This window comes from Amphibalanus amphitrite, unplaced genomic scaffold, assembly GCF_019059575.1.
Source record: "Amphibalanus amphitrite isolate SeventyFive unplaced genomic scaffold, NRLGWU_Aamphi_draft 001090F_arrow, whole genome shotgun sequence".
Lineage (NCBI taxonomy): Eukaryota > Metazoa > Arthropoda > Thecostraca > Balanomorpha > Balanidae > Amphibalanus > Amphibalanus amphitrite.
The window spans coordinates 19,305-29,744 of NW_024882584.1; the positions used below are offsets into that span (position 1 = coordinate 19,305).

The 10,440-nt window shown below is 43.5% G+C and overlaps 1 protein-coding gene across 1 annotated transcript; it reads left to right on the forward strand.

Moving 5' to 3' along the window:
• The first annotated feature begins 24 nt into the window (after positions 1–24).
• On the forward strand, positions 25–9,797 carry LOC122370017 (60S ribosomal protein L27-like). Its single transcript, XM_043345242.1, has 4 exons — positions 25–175; positions 676–898; positions 7,501–7,643; positions 9,699–9,797. Exons 2-4 carry the CDS (start codon positions 680–682, stop codon positions 9,745–9,747), a joined length of 411 nt encoding a protein of 136 aa, XP_043201177.1. The 5' UTR covers positions 25–175; positions 676–679; the 3' UTR covers positions 9,748–9,797.
• Positions 9,798–10,440: the final 643 nt, after the last annotated feature.

Below are 10,440 nucleotides of genomic sequence, written 5' to 3' on the forward strand. Positions count from 1 at the left end.
TTAAATAAGAATAGAATACAATAATCTCATTAAAAACGGCCGAAAATTCATCTTAACTTAGCCATTTATAACTTTGCATTTTACAAGCTCAGGGCATAGCACAGGTGGCTTTGTGCTTTTGAAAGTGTTTTTGAGACGCGGCAGCGTCCTTTTTCCGGTAACAACAATTGCCGACGTGAGTACAAATCATAAAATGTTCAAATTTTCGGCTTTCTAATTAGGATAATAGATTTTTGCGTTGGTTCTAGCATGGCATGCTTTCTTCATCGATCCTTTTGAAGGTTTTTAGCGAGCTATGGACTTGCGTCGTTACTTTCGATTTACATTTGCGCTTCATGCGCTTTTGAGACATATATGGTGGACTTAGTTGATTCTGAAGAATGACATGAAGATTTTGTTATTTAGTGCTGATGCCAGTTTTACCAACAGAAAAGAGCCACCTGCTGGAATTTTTGACTAAAGACTGCTTCACACACACAGAGCGAAAATGGTAAAGCCTTACGCGCTTATGTGCCCATCGCATTTGCATTCCGTACGTGAAGCAGTTTTTAGGCAAGAAATTCAGGCAGGCAGCTATTTTTCTGTTGGTAAAATTGGCCACTGATCAATTTCTGGCTTGCAGAAGCTACTTGCATTATCAGGCACTGTTGCTAACGGTTACATGCTCTTTTTCAGAACCATGGGGAAGATTATGAAAGGTGGGAAGGTGGTGATTTTGCTGAGTGGCCGCTTTGCTGGTCGCAAGGGAATCATTGTCAAGAGCAACGATGAAGGCACCACTGACAGGCCCTATGGACACTGCCTTGTGGCTGGCATCGACAGATATCCTCGCCAGGTCAGGAAGGGAATGAGCAAGAAGAAGATTGCTCGCCGGACGCGCATGAAGCCTTTTGTGAGGGTAAGTACTAAAAGTAGGCATGCCTTTTAATTATCTTTTGGACTTTTGCATTGTTTGAGGCCTAGCTTTCTGGTAATGATTGTAGGTACCTGTGTACTCACCCTGATTGTAGGCACCTACTTAATCATCTAGGCTCCCTCACATATATGGTGCTTCATCAAAATTTGTGTAATAAATGTCCATTGTTCTCTTGGCATAGTGTAGCAACTTACACTCCAATATTGTTGTGCTCTGTTGGATTTGGAGCCTTTTGCCCATTGAGTTTTTTGGTCTCTTGTCATATCCAGTAATGCAGTGTCTGAACTTGGTGAGTGTCCAATTCCATGTTTATTAAGAGCTAACAGATAAGAATGATGAATTAGTTTGTTACTCCCAAGATGAAAAGGTTGGTACATCTTCAAGTTGAGTGTATTGCTAAACTGACCAATTTTTTGATAATGTTCATGATGTTATAATGGACTTTACTTTAACATTGTAAAGTGACTTATGAAATTGAAAAATCAAGACATGTACTTGTTATCAAAAGAGTCTCAAAAGAGTTCAAGTTTGACTGATTGTGATGCTGGTCTGAACCCTAGCAGTTGCAACTTGCAATATCTTGGGCACCTGGCGAGGTAAACAAGTACTTGTACAACCTTGTTATGTTAAATGTTTTTTGCCATCATTGCCAGGTTGTCTTTCATGTGTAAAAAGTTGATTCTTTGGCCATTTGGTGATCTATTCTGACCTCACATTGTTGTGAACCCCAATATGGGTTAACAATGACAGTCTTTCGCCAAATATATGGCCCACAGACACTTGCTGAACTCAGCAGAACCACTTCCCTGTGTGATCAAGGGATCTCAGGTTTATACATGATGGTTATGGGTTACTCTTGTGTTCTAGTTTAGAAGCTATGCTGAGTGGTAGAACATTGCTCCCCAGCCAACTGAATGTGACTGAATTATACAGCCGATGTTTGGTTAGGTTAAGTAATTAGTGGCATTTTATGTCTACTGATAAATTAAATATATACAGCTGACTGTAGTTATGGACTTCATATGATCTACAGGTATGGTGGCCATACTGAAAGATAATTTAGAATTATAACACCATATATTTGTTATTGGCTAATGCACCACTGCTGACTTCCTTTCCAGAAGTGTAAGTTGTATTTTCTGTTCACATATAGCCTGTCCCGTAGCTCAGTTGGTAGAGCATCGGACTCCCGGTAGTGAGAGCCCGGGTTCGAGACGCTCCGGCGCTCGATATTAGAGACTCCTGACGGGGATGGTCTGCGGTTGGTGGGAGCAACCGCAGCCAGTTGAAGTCAGTTGAGTGGAACAGGCCGTGTCCGGCTTTGAAGGGCACGTTAAACTTCCGCATTAAAATTCTCCCGTTACCGGGAATTGCGCGATCGGACGGTAGGGGTCGGGGTCTACGCAACCAGCTCTGCTTAGCGTGGGCTCCGGCTCTGTCAATCCGTCCATTTATACATTTGAACTAAATTTATAAAAAAATATTACAGCCACATGCAAGTTAAACAGTGTTTAGTAATTGTTTCAAACAGCTTCTGAGCTGATTGTTACTGCTATGGTGCTCTTTTTTTTCCTTCACAGCAAATATTTTATGCATTTATTCCAGCCTGGTTGATAGATTGTGATTCATTTAAAGGGACTGTCCCACCTTAACATTAGAATTGAGCTGAGATAGCCATCTTGATGGGCGTTCTTTGAAAATCAGAGCCGTGAAAACCGTTTCTCCAGCAATTACTTCATCGCAAAGAAATTTGTGTTTGATTTTGACATCTGTGCAAATAAGTGCCACAATGTATTGGTATTGGCACTTAAAACCTGTGACGTTTCCGCCTTTTCCGAAGTTTCTGTATCTGTCGACTTGTTTTTATCGAAACCTTGAAAAATAACAACGCCTCTTGGAACAGCGCCCGGCGCCACGAGGTGGAGAATTAAATTGATATGCCAAACTAATTCTAATAGTCTTCTAATTCTAGCAGTATTTATATTTTTGTATTTAAATATTTAACAGGCCGTCCTACATGTGACTGAAGAATGCAAGAGCCATGAACTTATCAATGGCAGGTGTCAAGTTCAAGTGTGCAACTCACTGAAATTAATCATAGTATCAAAATCATAAATCAAAATGATTTGCTCACTGCTGTTTCAACTCCATAATCAAGACATGGCTCTGAGGAGTCCACAATCTATTGATGGTGACAACTAAGGAAGAGACAATGAATGTTCACCTTTTTATTTCTGAACATCCAAGACGACTAACCTTGAGCCGTTAAACATTGATAATACCCTGTTTGCTGAAGTGTGGGTGGCCTGAGGTCGACCATGTCTAGTAAAGAACTGTTGTTTGTGTTAACACCATGCAGAGGTATTTTGAAATAAATTTTAGTGATGTAATGCATCATTCTTTGAACTGAGTTGCTGATGGCGGATGAAAGCGGAAGTGCTGCACGTTGAATCAGAAATGCTCTGTTGCGCTTTTAAGCTTATGTTAGATTTTATAGATGGCTTAGTTTTCCTGCAGATTTCATCTTAAAGCTGTCAATAGTGTTTTACCTTTGTTTCCTGGGAGCAGATCCAGCTACTAACATGAGCATGGGACTGGGCCTTTGTACCACAGTCGCTGCGCTGCTTGTCAAAACCTAGGTAATGTGCGTTGTTAGGCCATGCTGTGCATTTTTTAAACCTTTAAGAGTACTTTGTGATCATTGACACACATATTGCACCTGACGAACAGCAGCAAAATCACACCCCATCCTTACCTCTGTGCAGTGTCACCCAACAGACAACAGGGCTTCAAAACAGGCAGGTTCCGCATTCAAGTCGCTTCTTGCAACTATTTGACTACTGTTAGGACAATAGGCGTGCTGTACAGGGAAGGCGTGTTCTGTGTAGCTCTTGAAAAATGAAGTCATGCCTAAAATTCAGTTTATAATATTACAATTACAAATAACTCGGATAAAAGTTGCAAAACATGAACTCTGACTGGTCAGTTGAAATGTCTTGAGTCAGTGAACCACACCTGGGCTGGAGGTGGTCAGTTCCCTGACTTGCGCGACCTCGGGCAGGAGCTGTGGTACTTGTACATGGACAAATTGAATAGATGCTAGCCGAGATCATGTCGTGGCTGCAGTCCAAGACATGTTCACTAGTTTCTGTTGCTGCCGCCGCCTGCTGCTGCCCCGCGTACCGGCTGGCAGCTCACTGCTGGACTGTTTGCGCGCCAGGCATCCTACTGGACGAGTGGGGTGGGTCGCAGATCTTTGAGAGTGAAACGTTTGGTCTATGTAAATGTAGCTGAAACTCTTACAAATAATCTAATAAAAAGGCAAAATTTCAGAGGACTCCATTGGTGTCTCAGTGGTGACAATCAGAACTTGATCAGAACTGTTATCATGCTGAATGCTGAAAATGAGAATAGGGCTGAGCTGGTGGGCTAGAATTTAATATGTAGGCTTACAAGGACCCCAGTTAATCCACAAATTTGTCAGACTTGCCTGTAGGCAAATTTATGCAGATGAAATGTTTCTGGCAGATAGCCCTGAGGCAAAATGCTATTCAAGCTTGTTCCGCAGCTCGTTGCGTTCCACATGAGCCACTAAATCAGAGTCACACAACTCTGCCAAATGTGCTGAAAGGCCACGATTTTTCCAATAGGTAGGTATATTTATTATTTTTCACAGACACAACAAAAATACAAATGCAGTTCACTACAATTCATTCTGCTTCAATTACAGTTGCTGGAATGTGTTTTGCAGACTTATTATATTGAATCTTGAACAGACTACATTATATTACTTTGCTCATGGGCCCAGACCAGTACTGCAGAGTATGGCTCGCAGGTCGCCAAGGAGCACTGGCCCAACTCCCAAGCTCAAAATTGACACAAACCCTTCAAACAGAGCCCGAAAATTCACACCAAAAGGGGCTGAGGCCTGAGAGAACACAAAAAAATGCACCAAACCCCAAAATGGCCAGTCAAAATCTGCACTGACCTCAAGTCCCCACAATGCTACACATCTGCAACACAGCAAGCCAAATTCGCACCCCGCTACACTACATCCGCACCACACTAAACCAAATCCGCACCGCACCACACTTAAATCCGCACCAGACGAAGGAGTCCGCACTGACAAAATCTAGACAAAATTGCCCTACTTTGCAGTCTGGCTCATGGCTATAGCCATTGTGATTCTTAGGTCTGATTATTGAAGTTGAGCTCACTTCCATCATCCATGTGCCCAAGACATTGTGGGCAGCATCAATAATCAAACATCAATATCTTCCTTTTGCTTATTAGGGAGCATTCTATAACCTTTTGAAAATGATAAATAAGGCCTTGTTGATATTCTTTGCAGTTTGCGACCTTCTTCTGGACAAAGTTCAAGCTTCAATTTTCCAATTTTCATTTCAATCCTTTCCATGAACATTGAACATGTTTACCAATTTCCTGAGGGGTGTTCACGGGCACCGCACACTGCTGCGTGCGCTGTGTGCGGTACGTCCAGCAGGCGTGGGGGTAGGGGATGGGTAGGCGGCTCTGACGTCACGGCTGCGTGCGGTGGACGGTCCGCTGTGGCCAGTCCCGACCGGCCACAGCGATCGCTGTGTGCGGTGACGGAAGGCTGACGTAGGGACGCAGTGGGCGGAGCTTGGAGGCTGTGTGCGGTCCGACCGCACACAGGGCCCGTGAACAGCCCTCTGAGTTCATGCGCAATGTTTGTACTATTCGCGGCAGAAGCGTAACAAAACTTTGTGCCACCGATTTGGCAGCTAGGAAAAAAACTTTGCCCGATAAAAAAACAATCATATGACGTAATCGATCCAAAAGCTTTAAATTGGAATTTTTAAACAATTAGCCAACTATGGGCCGAATGTTTGCCAATTTCGTGTAAAGGGGCCCATAATCTATGTCTTGCAACACAAGAACAGTATATCAAAGCAATTTTTTGAAGGTGGGACAGTCCCTTTAAAGGGACCCTCCCACCTTCAAAAAAGTTAATGAATTGGCATGAAAGTGATGTCCCTTGGTTCAAAAAGAGCGAAAACGAATATCTACCAAATTTCACCGAAAAATATTCACTAGTTTTCAAGATATTAGGCTTTTACTTTTGTTTACTTTTTGGGATCTCCCCTGTTACTAGCGACTTTATTTGGAAGCAATAATTTGGCAGCCTTAAAGTGCGGCAGACGTTGCGCGCAAAGCAGCGTATACCACCACGTGTTAACGATGGTTTTAGTCTAAGATTCAAAAATCGTTAGATCTCCGCTGACGTCACAAATTCTAAGGGGGCATTCCAATGCATTAGCCCCTTAGAATCCGAAAACTGCAAGTTTGAAATTCCATATCTTTCTAGTTGAGGTTTATTTGCCATTGGGTCTACAGTGCAGGGATATTTCTATCTCGCACTCCTCTGAGATGCAAAGATAAGAATTTGTTATATCTGCATCCCTCTGAGATGCAAAGATAAGGTCTCGAGGGTTCATAGCGAAAAATCAAGAGTTCATGTGATGATGGGTCAATAACCGAACGACATTTTTAATGGTTGTTTATGGATGAAACTTATGAAATAAAAACATAGTACTCTGAATCTACTTTTATATAGATGAATGCATTTAAATATAATATTTTATTAATTAAGAATAAACCTCAACATAGAAAGATATAGGATTCCTCATGGCTTACTCGTGGAAGATCGGATATCTTTTCCTCGCGTGTTACAGAAAAACCTCGCTCCTTCGTCGCTCGCTTTTTCAGTAACCCGCTTGGAAAAGATATCCTTATCTTCCACTCGGAGCCATGAAGAATCCTCTATATCTTCGAATTAAAGCATTTTTCGATGTTGTGAGTGCCCAAACCGGTATTTGCAGGCCATGGCCACCAATTTGGCTATCTCAACTCAAAACTAATGTTAAGGTGGGAGTGTCCCTTTAACATTGCTACCTCATACCTGTATGATGAAAGTTGTGTGTACGTCCAGGACTGATGTTTTTTTTTAGTGACTCTGTCTCTGGCTTTCCAAAATTGACTTAGTCCCAGACTTCAGGTCAAACCCTGGCTGCCTGGAGTCTGGACATCTGTCTAAGAGTCTGCATCATGATAGTCAAGTTCATGTGAGGTGATTTGTCTTGCCAGAAACAATACCTTACTGCCCATATTTCATTGCCTTACATTGCAAACATACCTACTTTTCATATGTTATACTGACATTGAAAGGTGCTTTAGTGGCCGCCATCTTCTGCTGTGCACGCTCAAAACGCCGTTCCAAAACATGATTATATCTTAACCTTCGACAAAGTATGTCTTGTAAAGGCCAATGAATGTAATATTTTTTTCAGCGAACGTGCATTGGCATGAGTTGTGTGTGCTTCAACTCCGACTCCGCGGTGTGCGGAAGTCTGTGCGGTGTGCTCTTGATCAGAGCCGCACCAACCTCTTTCTGGCTATGTTTCCATCCATTGAGTGTACTGTTCTGGTTCAAAAAGTGTGTGTGTGTGTGTGTCGGTCCAGAGAACTGGCTAGCGCTCCACTCAGCATCCGCAGTGCGTCAGCTGACCACATTTCTAACGCCGCCGCGCCTCTGTCACCAGGTTGTGAACCTGAACCACATGATGCCGACCCGCTACACCGTGGACATCGGCTTCGAGAAGGAGAAGGTGAACAAGGAGACCATCAAGAACCCCGTCAAGCGGAGGAAGGCCAAGCTGCACGTCAAGCAGGCCCTCGAAGAGAGGTACGATGCATATTTATCCCACGTTTAATCTTCAACATAGGTAATCAAAGTACAACTTAAATGTTGTCAACGATGATTGTTCCATCGTGATCAGCATTCACGCAATCGACCCTCGGATCTGATTTTGGCGCTAATATAGCACCTCGGGCCGGTGCTCGGCGCTACCGTCGCCCCGGGGGGGGGAGGAGGTTGGGGGTTATTTGAATGCCCCCAGGCTGACTGGCCTTCTGGGCCACTTAAAGACACGCGCTAAGCCTCTTTAGAAAGACCGTAAAATTAATTACAAACGTACTTAACTTTATTGTAAGTCAGGTCAAAGATCGGGCTAACAGAGGTCAAATGTCGCCCTTTTTAAAACACTCACCAATCGACGCATAACTCGGGAGCCAGTAGAGCTACAGCGCGGCGGAAAGCGCATTCGATAGCTCTTTCAAAGCTCATTCTATGTAATGCTCTCAGATTTGACCCAGGATCAACGGTTTAGCCTCTAGACGACAGAACACTAAGGGCGTATTCGCAGCCCTCGGACTAAGAACATTTTAAGCGGTCCGGTTAATCCCGTTCGATAACCGCAGCCCAGCCCCCGCCGACCGTGAATGGCATTGGCCGGACGACGTAGAATCTTCGTCGTCCGGGAGACTCGGAATCCAGGGTAAATTTACGTTTTTACGGAAATGTTGCAATAACCCTTGACGTTTAGCATGGGTTACGTTTATATTGTCAGCGTCCTGTACGTAAGATGACCTAAGGTGTCAAAGGTCGGGGTCGTCTCTTTTCCGGTTCATTATGCAATATTATCTTGATACACGATGTTGTATGGTGTTTATAATTGTTGTCGTCCAAAAGCTGCGTTTTGTACATCCAGTCACTCTTTCCATCACTGAATGTTTCAAAGTAATCAGCTCGGCGTCTATCTGTGATGAGGACGAAAACCTTTTGAGGTTCTGAAATTTTCAAATGTGCAGGAAAAGGAGCGCCGTCGTTTTTGATGCATTTGCGGGAAGCTGCATTGGTGGGGGGTTCCAACATCGCTCCTTCCGGCGCGTGTTAATTTACATCCAACCATTCCATACGCAGTGCCGAGCACACTGTACTACCCAACAATGTACGTTTTCGTAGTTTCTTTTTGCTGGATAACGCGGTGATGCAAATTTATGACGATAGCCGTAAGAAATTATACCTTATGCTGTCACTTTATTTGTATGTCCATACCACTGTTGGTAGTTGAACCTTATTTTCATTATTTTTCTTTGCCTCGGAAAGATTAGTAGCTGCTCTCATGTGTTCTTTCATATTATATCATACATTACCTGCTTGACGTAGGTATGTTAAATGTTAGTCTATATTGATATTTTGAGACGTGTGCGTGCCTTGCTAATTGACCCGTGACAACAACAAAATTAGGGTCTGTTCCTGTAGCTAATCTAAAAAGAAAAATTCCTGGAGTTTGTCAGCTTCGAGGAGGGCCTCGCGAGTGACATTGAAGACTCGAGTCTTTCGAGTCTTTGAGCAGTCACGGGAACATTTCTGCGAGGAAATTAGCTGTTTGCGGGCTGAACGGTGCCAAGACGATTTATACTTCTGGCGTGCCAATATTGATTTTTTTTAATCGACGTTGTTTTCAAATAAAAGTGGAAAGAGGCGAATCCGAGACTTGATCTCCTCTAAAAATGTCGAAATATAACAAATTCGATTTAGTAACATTTAGTAACAAATCGCACCAGATTTAGTTTTAATATAACACGCTGAAAGCTATCCCTTCTTTTTCGCGTCTTTCTGCCTTGGTTTTTGAGATAATCGGGTTTAGCGGAAAACTTTCCCCCGATGTGAAATAGGCTTGAGCAGTACCCAAACGGGCCAGTGAGCAAAAATCCTTATATGATATCAGAGATATTCCGTCGTTTCCCTCGGTGCTCTTTCTTGTGTACATCAATAGCAAGCTAGGATAAGTCATGACATTTTCATGGGGATGTGCTGTGCTCCCGGCCCTCTCATGTATTTTAAAGTGTCGTGCCGGTTTTACTCTGTGCTTAAATACTTTTCCTTTCTTCGCAGGTACAAGACGGGAAAGAACAAGTGGTTCTTCCAGAAGCTGAAGTTCTAAGATTCCTCTGTATGTCGGCCTCGCGCAAATAAAAAAAGAGAAAAACCTGATTGTTTGTCTTTACTTTCGAGCGTTCAAAGCGTTTTCGTCCACCATCATGTGTTTGATCAGATAAGGTCCGAAAGACGGCATGGATTCAGGGTCCGTGTGGAACTTACAATTAGCAACATGCGCAATTCATCACTCACCTCAACCTTACAGGAAAGAGTCTGTGAGATGATCGTTGGACGTGCGCCTTATACCCTTCGGCTACGGATAGTGGGATGGGGTGGGGGGCGGGTAAATGCTTACGGATTGAGTAGTCAACAGTGATCGTTTTTTGCACTAGCCTGAAGTCGCAATTACAACTGGTAGTGGTTTGCACTTTGCAGTATTCGAACAGTTTCGCTCAGCTGCCGTGCGCATAGTTGTTGGCCTAGGTAGGCCCATGCGTCGCGTCGGGTAGTTCATTTTATGTCCAGAAAGGCACATTTCAGCCCGTGCCTTTGTAGCGGGGTAGATGAAAAAGGGTTTGGAAGTTTGATGTTCACCTAAATGCTGTTCACTCTAAGTACTGTGGTGATGGCCCCGAGCACTGCCATGAGTATATCTGTGTAGGTGGCCGCGGTTCCTTTGGACCGGAACCAAGACCGGAACCTCGTTTTTACTTTTTCAGGCCCTTTCCGCCAGAACACGATTTATGCTGCTTGTTCC